At 38.8% G+C, this 22578-nt stretch overlaps 1 protein-coding gene across 1 annotated transcript in view; it reads right to left on the bottom strand.

Moving 5' to 3' along the window:
* Positions 1-12769: 12769 nt before the first annotated feature.
* KCNB2 (potassium voltage-gated channel, Shab-related subfamily, member 2) overlaps positions 12770-22578 on the bottom strand; it is a 463770-nt gene continuing 453961 nt past the window's right edge. The window contains exon 3 of the mRNA XM_010846956.1: positions 12770-15198. Coding sequence (XP_010845258.1) covers positions 13042-15198 — 2157 coding nt within the window. The 3' untranslated portion in view covers positions 12770-13041. The remainder of the gene's footprint in view (positions 15199-22578) is intronic.

Genomic DNA, 22578 nt, shown 5'->3' on the forward strand with positions numbered 1-22578 from the left:
GTATTCTTGCCTGGATAATCCTTATGGACAGAAGAGCCTGGTGGGCTATAGTCCATGGGGTTGCAAAGAGTCAGACATGACTGAAGTGACTAAGCACAGCACAGCAGCCAGAAGGACTGGCTGTACAATCTGTGGGGCCTAAAACAAAATGAATATACTGGGTTCCTTACTGAAAAATTATTCAGAACTTCAAGATGGTGGCAGCAGGGCATTAAATTGAGTGCCAGGCTCTTCTGAATATCCATACTTCCGTGTGACTGCTTGAGTCACACACCCACAGAGCTGATTCTGGGGTCAGAAATCAAGGCTTGACTTACCCAACAAGGACTGACCAGATTGGCTTTAGGAATGGCAGTGGGAGACTGTCTCAAAATTCTGTGATGGTCTTACCCTAGTATTTTGCAAGGTCGTGTACATTGAATTTTTTTTTTTTTAATATAAAGCAAGTGATGCATTTGTAGGCTGTCTAAAAGGATTCATTTGAGAAGAATACTTTAAATGGTAATGGATCCAACTTTTACTTTTTGCCAGGCTTTGCAGTTTTATCCCTCACTTCCTCCAAAGAGCTCCCTGCCTCAACAGTCAGTAATGAGGTGTTGAGAAACCATGGATTGTTGGGTGGCAGGCGTGGATGCCATGCTCAATGTGAAGTGGCTTCATGCAGAGAACTGAAATGACACAGATGATTCATTTACACATTTATTTTCTATCTTGCTTATTCTACCAGACTGGAATGGAGAACAATGCCAGCAATTTTATAGACATTTTGACATAAGGTAAACAAGTATTTTGATGTTGAACAATTGTACAGACTACTACATGCATATAAGGATGCCGATTGGTGCAGAAATATTGAGTTGATTAGCAAAACTACTGATACAAAAATCACATTTTCTTTTTATGGAGTTAAAGTGCAGAAGATATGGGAACATTGATACAAACACCATTAAATGGGAGAGAAAGGCATTGTATTAATGGTGCAGGATGGACAGCTGCACAAACACAAGTATGCGAAACCGTTTCCTCTTTACAAAACTGAAATAAAAACATCTTGTTTGCAAATAGGATGAAATAAAGCATGTTGAGGCAGATGAATGAGACTAGACAAAACTTACCACTTATGCATACATAAGCTCTGGCTTCTATTGAGAGTTTGTATTAAAAACATTTCAACATAGTATGAGATGAAATGCTAACCCTATTATGTGTGTAAACCAGACAGGATAACCCAACTGAGAAATCTTCAAAAATAAAATACTTGATTGTGCTTCTTTTCCCCTGCAGCGTTCAGAGCATTCATAGATAGTATGAAAACCCTCTAAAACATTAAAGTTAATAAAAGATAGTGATGCTTCATGTGACAGTCCCTATAAATCTAATACCATATGTAGCTTGGAAATATGAAATTGTATTACTTAATGTATATGGTAATTTTAAGAACTATTATTTAACTTTGAATTTCTGACACTATATTCCTTAGGTTTTAAAAATTGTTATGAGTGTTTTTTAATCTGGGAGATGTTAGGAACTCAATAGACATTATTAAAATCTCTACAGCTTGAGACAAATAGAATCAGGTTGTTTATCAACCTATTTTACAGGGAAATCACCCACAATCATTCCCAGGAAGGCTTTTTATGTGCATTAATTACTGATACTTTTATAGCTTCACTGTAAGTTTTCATAAAATTACTTTGTGAATATTCACAGAATTGTCCTGAGTTTAACCAGAAGATAATTCTAACATTAAACATTGAATTAATGAGTTTGGGGAGTTAGACACATTGTTTTTAATAGTTTATAACTCTAGTTAACCAAAAATGCATAATATATGACTCTGGTTAACCCAAAACCCAGTAAATTCAGGCTCTACCTCCTGATCCTAAAAGCACTCATGTCCACATGCACACAGACCAACATGACTGCCTTCGCAAAAGCCAATCAACTTTTCAAAAAATGTACACTATAAACTTCAGTTTCCTCCATTTAACTCACTTGGAGATATGCCTTTCTCTTTTAGTTTTTCTTTTTTTTCTTTCCTCCTCTCTCTCCCTCCCTTTCCTTACCTCCCCTTCCTCCTTCCTACCCCCCACATCCCTCCCAAAATGTTAGCCTTTGAAAGTCTATATATGTTTATTTTATATATATCTGACTTTAGCTTTTGAAGACTAAAAAGAAAATAACATATACTTGACACTGGACATCACCAGATGGTGTCATTTCTGAGGAATGTCTACTTTGACTAGTGAGAAGAGCTAATGTCAAACAGGTAAGCCTTCACCACACTATTCTTTCATTTTACACATAATAGTGGTGAAAGAAACCATTTAAGGCAGGTCTACATTGGCAATGGGAAATAAATTAAGCAGTTAACTGGAAATATCAGCAGCTAATGCTCTTTAGTTCATTAACAGACAACACTTTTAAAACTGAATTACTCGACATATTTAGACTATGTAGATATGATGTAGAGATTTGTATTACAAGCCTGAAAAGACACTTAAAAAATACAACTTCAGTGTTTTGTAGTAGAGAATGCACAGATCAAAATGATTCAAACAGTGAGCTGTTCCACTAAAGGTGTTATTGCACTGCCTCAGACCTTTTTTTGGCTAGATATTGAGTAAGCTGTTTATAGTTACTTTTGTACCGTGGTCTATGTATGTGATGCCGTAACGTAGTGTATTGACATGGTAAGATGAGACAGTCATACTGGCAGCTTTAAAAAGCAGTAGACATAAACAGTCAACACTGAGTTTTTACATAAGCTACATAGAGGCAGGTAATAAATACATTTAGTGAGCTGGTTGGGCAGCATAATGCTTTATCTGAATATTATTCAATAAGCTAGGAACTTGATTTTTTTAGAAAACAGGTAGGAATACAGTATTTGTTAAGCTATAACTAAATAGTAATAAAAGCTAAGCTGTCATGCAGTTATGCTTTAGAACATGGGTTTTTTTTTTTAAAGCATCATAATATGTTGATTGAAACCCTGAACTAAGTAATGTGTTACACTAAAGCTTTTGTAAAATTACTAGGCGAAGAAACAAAAACAAAACAAAAAACCCAAATAAACAAAATTTGCTAAAATCAAAGTATTATTTTCCATTTACCAATGACACATACTGGATACTCAGAAAGCGAAATTTTACATATCTTGGAAATTCTTTTGCAGAGTCAATAGAAGATTGATCCAAAGTACGTCTGTCTTTAATGCAATGTTCAAGTTAGTTGCACTCCCCTGGTTGCACAGTGACTGCCCTGATTTGGCTAGAGCAGTTACATTTAGTCAGTGTAAGGACTAGGTGTGCAGCATTATTTGTAGTCCTTGGTCATCATCACTTACAGGAAATAGGGGCTCAAGTTAAATTTTTGTAACTTGAAATTATAAATAAATTGAAAGAGAAAACAAGCCTCCTTCTCTGTTACCTTTCTTGGTCAATAAGGTTTCAATATAAAAGAATAAATAAATGATGACAGTCTATACTTCTTTTATTTTAAAACCAAAATTTAATTAAGAATATTTGAATTCTGAAGGCTTTTGCTTTCATTTTGGTTTAATCTGGTAAATAGCCAATTATGGTAAAGCTGGAATAAAATTCAGTTATGAATTACTTTATGAAATACATCCTTAGGTTTGCAAGTGTTTAAAGCATAAAAATGGAGTGACACATTGATATTCATATAATGACTAATCATGTTTAATTCTGTGGTAATAAGGATGATGTAAAAGGCTTCAAATATATAGTATCTCTAAAGTCTTAGTAATTGTAGGAAGCTGATATATCTCTAGAAAAAATTGACATTTGTCTACTGAATATTAAAAATCTAAGGCTGCTAGGTAAAAAAATTTGCATTACATAAGTTTTCATAGCATGTTATTTGTCCAAAAAATGTCAATCTCTCTTTAAAGCCACATGAAATGGTTTCATATATAATATATGTATACATATATATATATATAATATATAGCAAATAAAATGCTGTCTATTTTACGGTAACAGTGAGTAAAAACTTACATTTACACTCATACACACATGTAAAATTTTGACTGTTTAGGAAGACACCGAAGAATTTTAGAAGACTAATTAACACACAAATGTGAGTTGAATGCTTTCTTTTGAAACACTCAAATAAAATTCCTCCTATTTGTCTTCAGGTATTGTGCTTGGTGCTTTACTATATACTACCTCATTTAATTTATAATAGTCTTTAAAAAAACATTTATAGTAAGATGAGAAATACTAATTTCAAATGACCACCTAAAGATATTTTTATATAAAAAACTTAAATTCTAATCCAAATATGACTTATTTTTCATTGGATGTAGAGTAAAGCACTATTTTTCAGTATGGCCTTCTGTCCATATCTAATATCCCCTGTTAAATTTTTTTTTTTAAGTTGCCTTTATGATTTTGGCTCAAGAACCATATTGAAACTACCATACCAATATCAATTTTCCCTGATGAAAATGTTTGTTAGCACTGAAAATAATGAAAAGGATAATACTGGTATTTCCTTTTTGTATACTTCCCTGAAAACACACACTAATTGGTTACACACAAAATTTTAGTGGAAGTTTGCATTTAGGATGGTATCTTGTGATAAGTTAGTGAATGGGGCACCATTTCTCTCATCAACCTAGAGGTTCAAGAAATTAATAGAGGCTTTAACAATTATTGTTCTTTGTTAACAGTAGGAGAAAACATTGTGTCATTGCTTTGTTGATCAAATCATATTATGACATGGTGTAGAGTGTTCTTTTGTCCTCAGGCTTCTCTAAGATTAGTGACCTTGACTTTGGGCTCCAAGTTGCTATTGCCCCTGGTTCATTTGGTCCTGCCCTTGACTTGACCCTGAAGACCTGTGTAACCAGGCAGATCCGAGGGAAGGATTGCTAGTGATAACTGCAGAGAAGAGAGGAATGAAGAATCTGGATGATCTGATATGAGATTTGATCAAAAACATGTGTTTCAGAATCAGGAAGATGAAACTTGAAAGGAAGGTGGAAGGGAGTGAGAAGATCAAGTCACTGCCACAGATGGTTTCCACTCTACATCCAGGGCACAGAACTAATATTAGTAAATTGCCCAATAACCTTCCCCTTTCAGCTCTTCCTCCCACTTCCCTCACTCCTTCAAACAAAACAAAGCAAGCAAGCGGAACCATAAGCAACAATATGAAACAGAAAAGCTTTTGGATTGAAAGCAAGGTGTTAAGAGCAGACATAGTCATTATGCAGTTAAATGAAAGGTTTTATTAAAAATGCTTCAGTGCGCTAATGGTACCTTATATTTACTTAATATACCTTTTTATACATTCAGTGTTGAATTTTTAATGTTTAATATGCTGCTTTAAAACTGTATAAGTTTAAATTTGGCTATTGGACAAACCCAGTGTTTTATAAATTGCAGGTTTTTTTTTTCTTTCTTTGGCTTTGAAACAAATAGGAAGATTTTGTAAATTTTTTAGTGAGATTTTCATAATATATACACATTTGTTACTTCTGGTGATAATATTTTTGTTGGATAAGTAATTTGGGTACTATTAGAACATATTACCTTCTGTGTATCTGTTTGCTTTCCAAAACTCCTCCCCATTTCAAGGAAACATTATGTGACTATAATCTGGAGATTAACACCACAGCCTAATCCATATGCTGCAAATAAGAATATTAGGAGCATCTTGGTTTAAAGAAAATGGCAGAAATCTGGCTGTAATTCAATTTCTGGCCAGTACCCACAGATAAGGCTTGGAAGTTTACAAGCACTTGTGTTTTTGCCAGGGTAATTCAGGGGTACTTCAGGTTCTACCTTTAAGTAGAATGGAGACTGTGGATTTGTCCTTACAGATTTGTGATTCTTAAAAAAGGCTCCACTTTGAGTGCTCTTCTGTCTTTTCACTAATGGCAGAAAGGTCAATGTAGCATTTACTAATGTGTATTCAGAGTGCAGACTAGGACACTTCTAAACATTTAGTTAAACTTGTGACTCGTTTTAAATTTGGAGACAGCAGGTAGAACCACTTTGAAAGTGCTGTGCAGAGGGTGGCAACTATTTTCTCAGATATTTTAGAATAAGAAAAAGAAAACAGAGAAATGATCGCTGGAAAAAAAAATAACTTGGTTGTGATTTTGACTCTATGCACGGGTAATGGAAGGTGGAAAATGGTCCAGAACTTTCTTTCAAGTCCTCCTTACCCCATCCTTTCTTGGCAAATGGAATTCCACTTTCTTTCAAACTGACCACTAGAGGGCACTCAACACAGACTGAAAAAGCAGGACAAGCCGGCTCCTGACATCCTTTGGGAAATCTGTGTATTTACTGTCTGTTACCAGTATTCTGTGTCTATTTCCCTGAGTCTTAATTTTGAAAGTCTATATTGCTTGGTATTCAATCTAAAGTCTTTTTAGGTTGAAATGGAGCAAAAATAACACAAAGAAAACCTATTCAGCTATATCACTTGCCAGCTTGCCCACGATGGAAGGGAGATAAGCTACATTGCTAGATTGGCATTAAGCTTTCCTTACCAGCAGGTGGTGATGGGTTCTCCCACAGCATACAGGCTAGGATTTAAACAAAATCAAACAGAACAGTTAAGGGGTATAAAAACAATGATTTTTCAACATTGTTTTTTTGCCAGAATCTTATATCTTTTGGCTGAAGTGGGTAATATCTACACTAAAATAAATTATCACTAACTTTCAGACAGCTACTATAGTTTTAAGCATGGATGTTTAGAAAGCTTATGTGGTGGTCATTCAGATTCTAGACTAAGGAATGAAAATAAATAACAAATCTGAGAAAAAATAAAAGTGGATTACAGAAATTCTCAGACAACAAACTCAAACATATTGCCATACTATTTCCAGCTCAAGCTATGGAATTAGATTTCACTTGGGAACATAGTCTCTTTAAATATGAAATCTCTGCTAGAGTGTGAAACGGAGGGAATGAGCTGTGCATAAATTAACTTCTGGTATAAGGTAGACAGTAAATGTTTGTTTAATGAAGTATTTTACCCCAGAAATATGGAAATATCTGTTAGATAATAAGAACTAATTTCTTCAGGAGAGAGATTAAAGCTGGAATTATTTCAATCGCAAATTTCATGTTAATAAGCAGTTTCAATTACATACAAGAATTACATACACACACACACATACATGTACCAAATATAAATTTCTTGGCTTAAAAACACATTTAGTTTACCTACCTATTTCTCAGTCCTTCTTCTTTTTGGAGGGTATTTGTATCTTTTGCTGGCCTTGGATTATCTCACTACTAAAGACAATTCCCCACCTTCCTTTCTTTGTATGTATATTTATAGTTTAAAACTCTTTTAGACTTAATAAGGAAGAGATTATGCATTAATGGCAATGGTAAACAGGTTTATGAAATTAAGTCAGGCTATTTTAAAAAGTCAAGTAGAAGCAATGGTAATTGACATCACTAAAGAATAGCATTATATTACAATAAGTGCTAACTTTGATAATATAGAATGTTCACCAAGATTTTGGAATTGAGACCTTTCCCCTTTCTTATTAGGGATGGGCCTTCGAGTGTTTCCAATTTTTACTTAGATTTTGTAGTCTCTTCTTTCTTTTTTAGTTCTGTTTTGGTGAGGGCAGTTGAAGTGGGAAAACACCCAATAGATTTTCAAATTCACATGGACCTAAGTGAATAAATCCCTTGAGTCAAGCTACACCATTTTTGATTACTGAATTTTAAACACTTTCCATTTAGAAATTCAGAGGACTAAATACAGAATATTGATAGACTGCTAAAATGTTGCCTATAGTCAAGGGGAAGTAAGAAAAAAACATTAAGATGCTTAGTTTTTAACCAAATAACCATCAACAAACTGTTAAAATATAAAATTTGCTACAGACTTTTTCACTGGTATTAAATTTTGCTCTACTTATTAGTGATAGACTATTATTAGCTACTTTGACAAGTAATATATCTAAGAATTATTTTTCAGTTTACAGGTAATAGGGAAAGACAACTCATAGCTTTACTCGATCAGATTAACAATTTGTTACCTCAAACGTAAATTTAAGCTGTCATTCAGAAATAATTATGCATCAGACTTCCATTCATACGATCCATTTATTTCTTAGGAAAACAGTTCTTTGGAAAAAAACATTTCACTTGTTCTTGTCACATACTTCCCTGGTTTGATAACTGAATGATTTTTCCATATTTAGAAAAGATACTTTCCAGTAACCCAAAGGATCCTCAGCCTGGTTTTATTATTAATGTTATGTACTTTTTGACCACGCCACATGGTATGAAGGATCTTAGTTCCCTGACATGGCATTGAACCCATGCCTGTTGCAGTGGAAGTGCAAGAAGCTTGGAATCCTAAGCACTGGGTGCCAGGGAAGTCCCCTCAGTCTGGTTTTAAATGAGTAGTAAGTCCATGAGGCTGGGGGCTGTACCCAGCACCAAGCACCAAGCACAATGCCTTCTATAGAATATAGGAGTGCTCACCTCATGTTTACTGAATGAATGAATAGTGAAATGCCAATCAAATTCTATTAGACAATACTTTTGAACTTAGATTCAGTCATTCTAAAGTTCTTTATTTTTTTCTAGAAAATCAGTGACTTCCTTCAGTCTTTGCCTAATGTGTATATCATGAGTAATAAATCCTTCTCTTTAATACAGAGATGTGTATCTTATGACCAGAATTCCAAAAGGGCAAATGTATGTGCTAAAGACAATCAATGTCATTTATCTCAAGTCATTGGCATTTGGCATGATCCTCTGCTGCTTTAAACAAGCTGTGTGACAATAAATACACCTCTGTTTTTATTTTCATTATTTTGAATATTAATAGAGAAAAAACACTCCTTAACTCAACAGACTTTCCTGTAGTTCACTGGAACACTGGACGTGAAACCACAGGATGTGAATGAGGTCTCGTTCTACTCTTCATCAAGTTCAAGTGTGAATCTGAAGAAGATTCATAACTTCCCTGGTCTTCTATTGATAAATAACACCTGATTCAGAAGGCTGTTCTGAGGATTGCTGCTAAGTCACTTCAGTTGTGTCCGACTCTGTGCGACCCCAGAGATGGCAGCCCACCAGGCTCCCCTGTCCCTGGGACTCTCCAGGCAAGAACACTGGAGTGGGTTGCCATTTCCTCCTCCAATGCATGAAAGTGAAAAGTGAAAGTGAAGTCACTCAGTCGTGTCCGTCTCTTAGCGACCCCATGGACTGCAGCCTACCAGGCTCCTCTGCCCGTGGGATTTTCCAGGCAAGAGTACTGGAGTGGAGGATTAAACATGACCAAAAACTCTAAAATATTCTACATACTTTTTTCTTTACAAATTTCAAGAGAAAATAGTTGAGTTGCTGACTTTCCTCATGTCTACACGACTAAGACGCTTTTGACAAGAAATTAATGGGAACAGACACTTGGCACATCCTCATCTTGTTACCAAATCCAGCTCATATCAGGATAGTGCTAGATCTAAATGCCTGCTTCAGAGCTGTTGGCTGTGCCCCAGTGAAGAAATTTCTAGTGGAAATGTTTAGAAACTAATTAAATGAACTCTAGGGAGTCTGGGTGTCACTCTTGCATTTGTGATCCAGCCCAAGATGTATATCCATGTACCCATTTCTATCCTCTTATGATCGATCTCAAGCTTTGAGTTAAAACAATCTTGTGGCAATTTACACCCATTAGGATAGTCAGCAGAACTGAATTAACCATACCTGGGACTGTGTTATTTTGAGTTCTTTCAAATAGCCTTTCCTCATTGATGTTTGTCCCTGGTCACTGAGCTAGGTGATAATGAATGGGCTCTCCCAGCAGCGGAAACCTCCAGGGTCCCTCAGGGAGCCAGTCTGTGTCCCTGCCACTTAAACAGTGCTTCTCAAACTGGGGGTGTATTTTCCAGGGAATACAAAAAGAGGTATATAAAGTTAAATGAGTATCCATTTCAGTAGTTGGTGAGTACTGTAAGAAAAAACATCAATTCTTTTATATTGAAACATATGCTATGAAGTAAAATGCAGCATTTTCATGACTTTTTAACATAAAACATAAGACTTTGCAAGATCTCTGTGCTTGGTATATTCCCAGACCAGTCCAGGCAAATACGTTCATCCTCTACATTAGAGGCAGTTAGTTCACTGAAAAGGTTTAGGACGCAGTGCACAAGAGCATTCTAGGAACCCTTGGTGCTTTCTTTCGAAACAACAAAGTAAAAAAAAAAAATTTTTTTTTTTGAGGAATGTTTTATTTTATTTTTTTCCTAGCTGAAGACGTTTGGCTCAGAGGGACTAAGAAGAATCGAAGGTTAAATTTACCACAGGAGGTTCTTCAAAATTCTTTAAAACTTAAAAAAATATATTAACAGAAAAAAGTTTTTAGGGAGAAATCTTTTGGGGGAAATGTCTAGAATTCCTTATCTAGGAAAGATTTTTAATATTAAGCATTCTGGAGCAGGATTCTCAGGTAGAAGGCCTAATGGACACAAGACAGGTTGGCATTAGTAAACTATCAGATAAATTTTAAAAAATGAAATTCATCAATACAGAAACATCAGAAAATAACTGCTTCATGAGACTATGTAAAGAAAATAATTTTCATGACTTATTTGCTATTCATCTAACAGCAGATATATCTGTTTACTTGAAAAACTATATATAGAAAATTCAGACACTCTAGTTTTACAAAAACTGAGCAATATGTAGTTTTAGACACTGAAATAAGTATGACTAATGTAAATATCAATGATTAATGACCATACACTCTTAAAAGTTGTTTTTTGAAACAAACATAAAAACCATTAGGAAATTCTAGTAAGAACAATGAAAAAAAATGCTTAAAATTATTTTTAGCAGTACATGGATTTCAACTAAGATCCAACCTGGTTTTCTTATCTAAAGATATAATGACCAGATTTTGTTAATAAAGACATGTTATTCCTTAAAGCCTTAAGTTCGATTCTAAATTTTTGGGTTGTCTTTTTCTGATGTGTTTTTTTTTTCTTTAAAATATAGAGTAAAATTTGGAATGTTTTTCCTTAAACAAAAAATTGTGCTTTAAATTTGGCCCAGAATTTTCCTGTTTCCCTGAACTATACACCCACCCAAACATCCATACACACATACAAAATATATAATTCGGAGGCAAAACTTGGACATTCCTGAGAGCTCAAGGAATCACATTAATTTGAACTCTTAAGGTAACTTAGAAATAATTTGTCTTAGTTTTTATTGGAGTAAAACTGAGGCTAAGAGAGGTTTTCAAGATTCACCCAGGATTACCCCGCAGGTAGTTACATTTCTGGAGCTAGAGCTTTGATTTCCTGTAAGGCAAAGTGGATCCAAATGAGCTGGCTTCTAGCACAGTCTGAACCAACAAGACAGCCACCAGCAAATATCCTGTATTTGTGTTGATACGACACTCAGGCATGTCCAGCTGTTTGCGAGCCCACGGATGGTAGCCGGCTAGGCTACTCTGTCCACGGAATTTTCCAGGCAAAAAAACTGGAGTGAATTGCCATTTCCACATCCAGGGGATCTTCCTGACCCAGGGATCGACCCGCGTCTCTTGCGTCTCCTGCACTGGCAGGTGAATTCTTTACCACTAGCGCCATCTGAACTGAACTGAGCGCAGATTACCGTAACACCTGTGCATTTCGCGGCTCTCAGTAAAAATGGTGGAAATATTGCTTTCAATCCTCCACCACTTGGGGGCGCTGGAAACGTGAGGGTGTGTTTATAGGTGCTGCAATTACAGGATGGTGCCGCTGGAGTTTGCAGCTCTCCTCACCTGGCAGTGTTCCCTCCTCACACTGGGAAATACTGAAAGACCCATTATCAGGGCAGCGTTCTTTCCATGTACCTTATTTCCAGACCCACCTCTATGTGGTCGGGGTGGGTGGGGTGGCAGTCTGACTTAAATAGCTCTGCTTTTAGTGTGCTAAAAGTCACTTTTTAGAATTCCCATTTTGGCATATGTACATTCTATCTTTAGGTTTTTAGATAGAAAAGGTTATGTTGGATACAAGTGGAAAGTAGTCATCTTTACGTGGCCAATATATAGTTTTTGTTTTTTTAAAGAACTGATTTACAGAAGTGAAGTGCAATTAAAAAAAAGTTTAGTTGTGTAATATCACCTTTTAAGTATGTTCGGATTTTTAAAAAATGCATTTCTGTACAGGCTGTGATATGATACATACTTTTCCCCACAATATTAGGGATATGTAATTGACTGGCAAAATTTCAAGCCTCAATTTCAAGTTTTTGGATATCTGGTCATTATATCTTGCCTATTTTCATGATTTATAAATAAAACCACAAATGCCACAACTAAGCAGAAGCAAAAAAGAAAAATGCACCCTGTGAGTCATATCATCAGTCAATAAAAATACTGTATTCCTTTAAACAAATGTACTTATAAGAGCTTTATAACCCAAAGCAAGATATGTGAGATGGTTTAAGAAGAGGTTGCAGTTTTGCAACAAGAAGTCTGTACAGCTCCTCCAGGCAGTAGCAGTGAAGGAAGTGCCTGTGTCTCAGAAACTTGTTTCCGTCTGTTCTTGACACTTCTGCATCCCAAGCCCCATTATTTACAAAGTTATGCATTTTGCAAGCTCAAAGCACCTTTGCGCCTCGCAATTATGAACGCATGCAATGACATTTCATCCTTTCATGTGCAAATTCTAAAATTCATCATAACAGAAAAGCTCACAGTCGAAACTCTGCGATTTGAAATGAAAGGATCAAAAATGTCAGACATGGCAGAATACGGTTCCTAATAGAGCTCTCTTTATTTGTTCACTGTTCTTCAGTCATTTTTGTTTGTTACAAAAATGGAGTCTTGATTCTTTATTTAAACAGTACTGAAACTAAACTGTTCATGCCATGCAAAAATAACATTTTATGCACTTTTTTGGGGAGGGAGGGGCTTCCCACGTTTTAGTTCACAGGCATTATTAACCGCATTTTTAAGAAACAAGTTTTTTTTGTTTTTTTTTTTTGTTTGTTTTAGTGTTATTATTGCTTTTGTAACTAGTCACATGCTGGTTTCACGTGTGGGGCAGTAACCTGTGTCTCCCTGGTTGGAATGAATTTCTGGGGCAAACAAATGGTTTTCCATCTTGCACCCTTCTTGACTGTTGTCCTTTTTCACTTCTGCTACACCATGGTAAATGTCTTGTCTACAATTGTGACTTGTGTCCAGGGCAGAGGAAGAGCCCACACAGGCCTCTTCTCTTAAAGGGTCTCTTCCATCACTAGGCTTATCTGTCAAGCAGTTTGGGCTGGAGTCTGCCTGCTTGTCCGGCCTCCTGGTCCCCTGGAGCTCTAAGAAGTCATCATCTTCCCCCGTGTCGATTTCCGTGAAGCTCCTCCTCTCTCTGGTGGAGAAAGTAAAGAGTTTCTGCTTGGGAAACCGAGGCGTCAGCCCTTTGGAGGGTCCTTGACAATGAACCTCAGCACCCAGCAAGGGTCTATCTCCCTGGGAGGGGGTTTCTTCTAAGAGAATGGTGCTGATGAGCTGGGGTGCGGTGAGTGGAAAGTCCGCCGCGGTGACCGGCAGCGGCCTGGCTGTGCTGGGCGGGGTTGGCGGGGCCCCGCCTCTGCTGTCCTTGAAGTTGACCTTGAGCGATCTGGACTTGAGCGGGTTGCTGCCTTTCAGCGAGCTCTTGGGGCTCTCGGAGGCACTGTCCGTCGGCAGAGGGCCGTGGGGCCCACCGTGGGGCCCGCCGGCGGCGTCGAGGTTCACAGTTATGTCGATCGGAGCATATTCTGGGGTGGCCTCCCTGGCCACGGGCCCCTTCTCCCTGATTAGGGCTAAGAAGGGGGGAGCCCTGGCTCTTTGGTGCTCTTCTATCCCGGCGAGGTCGGGTGGGAACTTCATCTGCAGGTGGGACGCAGAGGGCGGCGGCAGGGGCGACCTCTCTGTCTCCGTGAAGTCGGTGGCGCAGCTGGTGAAGCTGTCGATACTGGATGTGCTCTTCATGTCCACGACGCCCTCGGTCTGTGCCACCGCCAGCTGCTCCTGCGGGCAGACCACCTCCTCCATCTCTATCTCTTCCTCGTAGGTGGACGGCCTCTCGGCCTGCTCCTGGCCATCGGGGTTCGGGTGAGAGTGAGGCTGCGTCTTGGTGATTTCATTGTACAGCATCTCCAGCTTCTGGGCGCTCAGATGCTGCGGGCTGGAGGAAGAAGTGTTGTTCAGCTGTTCATGGGAGTCTTTCTGGCTGACCTCCTGGTACTTATTCTCGTAAGACTTGTTGGAGCTGGTTTCCGACAGAGCCTTCCTGGCCCACTTCCACCGGCTTGGAGAGAGGTGATTGTCATCCGTGGAGCCCTTGGTGTTGGCCGATTCTCCCGTTTTCTCCACGGCCACGTCTATCAGCTCCATACTTCGAGCAAAGGCGTCCTTTAAGTTCATAGACACGATGCTTCCGTTCCTCTTGGCACGCTCCAGAGCCTCTCTCCTCTTAATGGCTTTCTCCTGGCGTTTCTGCTCTTTGTAAAACTCAGAAAAATTGTTCACAATGATTGGGATGGGAAGGGCGATCACCAGAACCCCTGCGATACAGCAGAGACCTCCCACAATCTTCCCTAATAACGTTTTTGGGTAGATATCTCCATAACCGACAGTCGTCATGGTGATGGTGGCCCACCAAAAGGAAGCCGGGATACTGGTGAACTTGGTGGCATCCTCGTCCTTCTCGGCAAAAAATACCAGGCTGGAGAATATCATTATCCCCATGGCCAGAAACAAGATCAGCAAGCCCAGTTCATTGTAACTCCGCCTGAGGGTGAAGCCCAGGGACTGCAGGCCCGTGGAGTGCCGGGCGAGTTTCAGGATCCGGAGAATCCGCATGATCCGGAAGATCTGGACCACGCGGCGAACATTCTGGAACTGCAGCACACTCTTGTTGGACTCCGTGAGGAAGATGGTGACGTAATAGGGCAAGATGGCCAGTAAGTCGATAACGTTCAGCGGGCCCTTGAAGAACTTCCATTTGTTGGGTGAGGACAGGAACCGTAAAAGGTACTCCATGGTAAACCAGGCGATACACACGGCCTCCACGTGAGCCAACTGGGGGTTGTCATTGGGCTGTCCGAATTCATCCATCTCCTGTAGCTCCGGCAGCGTGTTGAGAGACAGTGCGATGGTGGAGAGGACGATGAACAAGATGGACACGATAGCCAAGATCTGGAAAAAAAAAGAAAGGCAAGTCAGTAGGGCCTCTTAGTTGCTTAGGCACAGCCAGGAGACTTAGGGGTTCACTGTTTTTTAAACGATATGCCTTGTTCAAAGGTATTCCAAGAAGGTAACTTTACAAACACATTCACTTCTTATGAGTTCATTTCACTTAAAAGCCTAATGTGGATAAAATAGGCAACTAATGGGAACCTACTGTGTAGCACAGGGAGCTCTATTCAGTGCTCTGTGGTGACCTAAATGGGAAAAAAATCCAAAAAAGAGGTGATATATATATATATACACACACACACACACACATAAATAGCTGATTCACTTTGCTGTACAGCAGAAACTAACCTAACACTGTAAAACAACAATACTCTAATTAAAATGATATATATATATATAATAGATATAGATATATATATAATAAACCTAATGTAACATACCTTTAAATTCTATGGTCTAATCCATTTGAAAAAAATCCACCCCCCTACCTTGCCCATTGTTCCTAGACCCCTCTGAAAGAGTTTTTGGGGAACAATCATCTCCCCTCTCTTGTGTGTGTGCATATGTGCTCAGATGTGTCCTACTCTTTGCAACCCCATGGACTGCAGCCTACCAGGCTCCTCTGGAGCAGTTTGCCATACCCTCCCCCAGGGGATCTTCCCAACCCAGGGATGGAACCTATGTCTTTTGCATCTCCTGCACTGACAGGTGGATTCTTTACCACCTGAGCCACCAGGGAAGTCCTCCCCTCTCAGCTATTTGTAATTTTTCTCTCTGAACCACCCAGTGTATGTTTCTTTATGTAAATTGCCATACCTGCTATAGAAGCGAGAAAAAAGTCATGACTGCCAGAAGTTTTATTCTAAAGAGCCAGACACAACTGAGCGAATAACACTTTCACACTTTGCAGTGGTTAAGACTCTACCTCCACCTGCAGTGGGTGCAGGTCAACCCCTGGTTGGGGAGTTAAGATCCTACATGCCTCGAGGTGTGACCAAAAAAAAAAAAAAAAAAGGGAAAAAAGGATAAGTGACTGGTCACTGATCAGTCAGTGATCACAGACCTATATGTAGAGAGATAACAAGGCCTTGGTACAGCGATGCTTCCATGGAACAAATGTGATCTGTCTGGCAAGCACTGAAGACAGAATCAAGTCAAGGAGCCTCCATCCTGGTCCATGTGGCCTTCTGGCCAGACTCATGAGGGAGAAGAAGATTATGAGCTAACTTCATTCAGTTGAGAAAGGTTTCATAAAGAAGAAACTGATGATTGTCCAAGGTGATCTCGGTTCAGGGCAGAGGAATAGCAGAGTGATGTCAGCCATGGAAGGAAAGAGGAAGCACTCAATAAGAAGTAAGAAGAGGGACTTCCCCAGCAATCCAGTGGTGACTCAGACAATAAAGAATCTGCCTGCAATGCAGGATACCCAGGTTCAGTCCCTGGGTTGGGAAGATACTCTGGGAAAAGGAATGGCTACCCACTCCAGTATTCTTGCCTGGAGATCCCATGGACAGAGAAGTCTGGCCAGCTACAGTCCACAGGGTCGAAGAGTTAGATGTGACTGAGCATACATGCATACAATATTAATGTATTAAGAAAATATACAAAACTATTATTTAACGTTTGAAGGATTAGTAAATTTTATGCTTAAAAATAAAGATGAGAGAGAGGGCTTCCCTGGTGGTCCAGTCTAAGACTCTGAGCTCTCAATGCAGGGGACCTGGGTTCAATCTCTAGTCAGGGAACTAGATATCACATCCTGCAACTAAGAGTTCACATGCTGCAAGTCAAGATCGCACCACAACTAACAGATAAGGCATGCCTGGAAAATGATGGAAGATCCCGCCTACTAAGACCCAGCGCAAGAAAACAAAGCAAAAGGCTACAGTCTATGAGGTCGCAAAGAGTCAGATACAGCTGAGTGAATAACACTTTCACATTCTGCACTGGTTAAGACTCCACCTTCCATTGGGTGCAGGTTCAACCCCTGGTTAGGGAGTTAAGATCCTACATGCCTTTCGGTGTGGGGAGAAAAAAAAAAAAAGGAAAAAGAGGATCAGTGACTGAATTTTGGTCAGTCATTCTGACCTCTGAGCTTGATTTTATTGTTTACTATGTGACTTTGGGCAAATGACTTAGCCTCTCTGTGTCTCAGTTTACAAATCTGTCTAATGAAGACGGCAGTTACAGTTATTTCATGGCTTTGTGAAGATCGTGGTACACATACGTCGCTAAGTAAATAAATGTAGCTCTGAGAAAAATACCCTGACACTGTTTAATTTAGACATTCAATGTTCAGTAAACAATGATTAAGTATCTTGAGGTGACACAGCTCAGTAAACATGAGTCTGTGGAAAAAATGAACTATAACTGACATTAGAATTTGTGAACTTCTCTCCTCTTTATCTTTCCAAGTTTCTCTACTTTTGGCTCCTTATTCTGGCTCTTTTCTTTGCTTGTGCCTCATTTATACCTTTCATTGTTTTTTCTTCCTGTTTTTTTCCAACTCCCACCTTTCCTCTTAGATCATTATAAAGGAAAACCATAGTGTTTCCAGAATGCACTATAGATATTAAGTTAAGATTTACGGTTTCTTAACTTAGAGAACAGCACTTAATTACTAGTGTTTTATATGTTTTTTCTTAAACAAAACTACTTTTTACCTGAATATACTTCAGGAGTTCCTTTAAACATGAGAATCAATGAATGGCATTGGTATAAAGGCTTGCTTCATCTACGCCGAGAAACTTTGAAGGCTAAAGTTAGAAACACCCTCAAGAAGGTTTAAATAAACCCATGGATAATGGATTCAGGCTTCCCAGGTGGCTCAGTGACAAAGAATTTGCTTGCCAATGCAGGAGAAGTAAGAGCTGTGGGTTCGATCTCTGGGTTAGGAGGATCCCCTGGAGGAGGAAATGGCAACCTTCTTGCCTGGGAAATCCCATGGACAGAGGACCCTGGTGGACTACAGTCCATGGGGTTGTGAAGAGTTGGAAAAGATGGAGCCACTGACCACACATGGGCACAGTGGATACTGAGGGTTTATTAAGGACAAGTCAGGAATGCTCACCCTGAAGCTCTACCCTCAGAGGCTAGTGGAAAGGGGATATTTACAATATTCCATTACATAAATATTCTTGGGAAGCATTGGTCAGATTGCATTTACTTTTATGTTCTTACCATAAGGAACTAGGTCCTTTTCTATTTCTAGAAGGTCATACTGTTGCTAATATACCTTTGAGCATTTTTAAATACTGAGATTGCTACCATCATTCTTGCACTGTAACCCACAGTCCAGATTTTTGATTTCTTCTTATCTGCTTACCTGCCCATTTCGATGCATTTTATTTAGGTTTATCACCTCCAAGAGCAAGAAAAAATAGAAATACAAATGAAACCATTTTCCTGTCTTTCAACCTTTTAGACAAAGAACAAAGCAGGTCAACATGAACCTTCAATTTTTCTTGACTCCACAATCCAAGCTAGATCATAGGTCAGTGTACTTTGCTATCTAACTTGGGAAATAATGGACATTGTATAATTCTAATACAGTCTAATGGTCTAGTTGATGGCAACTGAATGAATATAGCTACTTTTCTGCTGCTGCTAAGTTGCTTCAGTCGTGTCCGACTCTGTGCGACCCCACAGACAGCAGCCCACCAGGCTCCCCCATCCCTGGGATTCTCCAGACAAGAACACTGGAGTGGGTTGCCATTTCCTTCTCCAATGCATGAAAGTGAAAAGTGAAAGTGAAGTTGCTCAGTCATGTCCGGCTTTTCGCAACCCCATGGACTACAGCCTACCAGGCTCCTCCGTCCATGGGATTTTCCAGGCAAGAGTACTGGAGTGGGGTGCCATCGCCTTCTCCGGTAGCTACTTTTAGCACCTGAGAATTTAGCATGTACACAACATAATTTGGAGTACATTCTTTTTTAATATTTATTTATTTGGCTGCACTGGGTTTTGACTGCACTGGGTTTTGACTGCCTGTGGGCTCTTTAGTTGTGGCATATAGGATATAGTTTCCTGACCAGGGATTGAACCCAGGCCCCCTGCTTTGGTAGCATTGAGTCTTAGTTGCTGGACCACCAGGGAAGTGCCATGGAGTACATTCTTGAAGAAAAGGGATTACTAAAGGAAAAAAAATTCTGATACTCAAGCCCTTAACAATTCCACATTCATGTTAAAGAAACCATAAGGTATTGAAGTGCATGATTTTTCTGTCTCTTGTTCAAATTTAATCTGTCAAAGCCCATTTGCTTTCAGTGTAAAAGAATGGCTTATTTTAAATATCTCGTGAAACTTGGAGTTCTCCCAGAAAGACAGCATCTTAGACAAACTATTCAGTATGTACCAAAGATGATGTGTGATGCAACAAGCCAAATGCAAGATTATTGTCTTAGGATAGAGGTGTTTTTTTTTTTTTTTTTTGAACACAATAAATAGAACAAACATGCAATTTTGCTCTAAGCTACAGGATACATGTCTAAACATGGATATTTACTTTAGGACAGCAAACCCTAATGACATTTAGGTATTGCTTCATTTATCATAACCGTGCACAAGTTAGGTTTTTAACCATGTTACCTCTAATAACCAGTCTCGAGAGCTGGCTATTTTGGCCCCAGCAAGTAGACTTATGTTTGTACATGGTAAAGGAAGCGGAAATTCCAAACAATTACCTATGTGATATCAGTCAACTCCCTTGGAATTTGGAGTACGTAATTTCCAAGTTTCCTTTCACCTCTAACATTTGGCAATTTTTTCTAAACTAAAATATTTTACTAATTCCATTCACATCTGCAAACCAAAGCAAAGGATAGTTACAGTTGATTCCATCATTTTGGTTGAACTGCCAAAATATAATTTTGTTGCTTATAAAATAAAAAAAATTCAAATGAGAAGGCTTTTTAAACCATCCCACTGTGTAGGTTCCAAGCATTTAGTTCCCGGGAATAGACATGCTTTCCAGAAAACACTTTTCTTCCCTTTTGCATTGCCTGAATAATGATTTAATTCTTCCTTAGACACAGATATTCAGAGGATCACATGGAGTTAAGAACAGGGCTCCCAGCACTGGTGTTACTGAGTCCCCAAAGTTGGTTGCATTGATTTCTGTTTGTGTAAGGTAGTGCGAGATTTGCCTCTATTTATCAACTAGTTTTTTTTTTTTTTTTAATAACTTTTATTGGAGTGTACTCAGATGGTAAAAAAATCTGCCTACAATGCAGGAAACCTGGTTGGATCCCTGGGTCAGGAAGATCCCCTGGAGAAGAGAATGACTACCTACTCCAGTATCTATCACAATATTGTTAACTGGCTATGTGCTGTACTGTGCTCAGTCACTCAGTTGTGTCTCTTTTGTGACCCCATGGACTGTAGCCCACCAGGCTCCTCTGCCCATGGAGTTTTCCAAGTAAGAATACTGGAGTGGATTGCCATTTCCTCCTCCAGGGGAACTTCCCAACCCAGGGATTGAGCCCGTGTCTCCTGAGTCTCTTGCATTGCAGGCAGATTCTTTACCACTGAGTCACCTAGGAAGCCTAATTAACTTTGATAGTTAATTTACAATGTTGTGTTAGCTTCAGGCATGCAGTAAAGTGAATCAGTTTTATATATATATATATATATATGTATTCACTCGTTTTTAGATTCTTTTCCAGTATAGGTCATTACAGAGTATTGGGCATAGTTCCTTGTACTATACAGTAGGTTCTTATTAGTTATATATTTTATATATAATAGTGTGTATATATCAATCTCAATTTATCCCCCTCCCCCACTTTTCCCCTTGTTAACTGTAAGGTGTTTTTTTTTTTTTTACCAACTTGTTGATTTCATATCCTTTGAAGTTAGCAGATGTTTCCTGGTGGAAAGGATATAGGACAAGGAATTAAATCACACACATGGCTCTACTTCTACTGGCCATGCAGACAAGCCAGTTTCTTCTCCAGACTCAGCACCCTCAATCTGCAAAATGAGGTCCTTCCTATTTGCCCCTCGCCTGCCTCAGAGGGTGGTTAAGGACCAGACTAGATCACGCACAGGAAGCAGCTATAAAATGTAAAGTACTATACTAAAGAAATGCTGGAGATGTGTCTAGAAGAAGCTGTTGGTCAGCATTGGGAGGGAATGATGAACATAGCTGTTTCCCCCCTACTTATATAGAATTTCAGACGTAGTTCGTATTTGAAACACTTACAAGCACATTCTTTTACCTAACCAGTGGTTTGCATGTCAAATCCAGATGCCTGGGTTTTCCTGAGAACTGAATGATCTAGTCTGCCAATACTTAAGTGCTGGAATGAGGTTGGGTGGGTGGGTGCATGAAACGGGTAAAGTTGGTCAAAGGGTATGAACTTCTAATCATAAATTAATAGATAATCAACAAGGATCTGCTGTAAAGCACAAGGAACTCTACTGAACATTCTGTAATAACCTATATGGGAAAAGAATCTGAAAAAGAATGGATATACACAAGTGTATTACTGAATCTGTTGCACACCTTAAACTAACACAACATTGCAAATCAACTACGACTCCAATATAAAATAAAAATTAACTAAAAAAATAAAATAAATTAAGTCCTGGGGATATACAGCATGGTGACTATAGTTAGTAATACTGTGCCGAATATTTGAAAGTTTTGAAGACAGTAAATCTTAAAAGTCGCATCACAGGAAAAATGAGATGATGATGTTATATGAGATGATGGATGTTAGCTCAGCTCTTTGTAGTCATCATTTCACAATACAGGCATATATCAATTCATTATGTTGTACAACTAAAACTAATATACTATTGTATGTCAACTATATCTCAGTTAAAAAAAAGAGATGGACTGAGGTTGCTTGGGGTGAAAACTTGACTTGTTTTGAGTCTTAAAATACACAGACTATTTTCAAGCTCCAGCAAGTGATAATCTGCTTTGTATTCACCAACTTGCAATACTTCCTTCAAATGCATGGGAACTGGGGTACCTTGCCCTGAGGTCAGTGCAGGTACTTTCTCTCTTTCATCTCCCCCAAACTCTCCTTCCTTCTTTGACAAATGTGTGAGGAGAGGTGAAAGTGAATGAGTTGTAGCTCTTCTGCTTTATCTTCTTAGTGGAAACAGACGAAGAAACACAACAACAACAGAAACCTTATCAGCAGTAGAAAACAGCATGGGAAAATGTGATGATAAGAATTTTCAGGAGAGGACTTCTCTGGTGGTCCCAGTGGTTAGGACTCCATGCTTTTAATGCAGGACAGGGGCAGGTTCGAACCCTGGCTGGGGAAGCAGGATTTCACATGCTACAGAGCATGGCCAAAAAATTAAAAAAAAAAAAAAAAGAATTTTCAGGAGAACATCAACTTAAGTTGTCAGGAAGAAGGTCTG

The sequence above is a fragment of the Bison bison genome, unplaced genomic scaffold, assembly GCF_000754665.1.
Source record: "Bison bison bison isolate TAMUID 2011002044 unplaced genomic scaffold, Bison_UMD1.0 scf7180017864241, whole genome shotgun sequence".
Classification (NCBI taxonomy): Eukaryota; Metazoa; Chordata; class Mammalia; order Artiodactyla; family Bovidae; genus Bison; species Bison bison.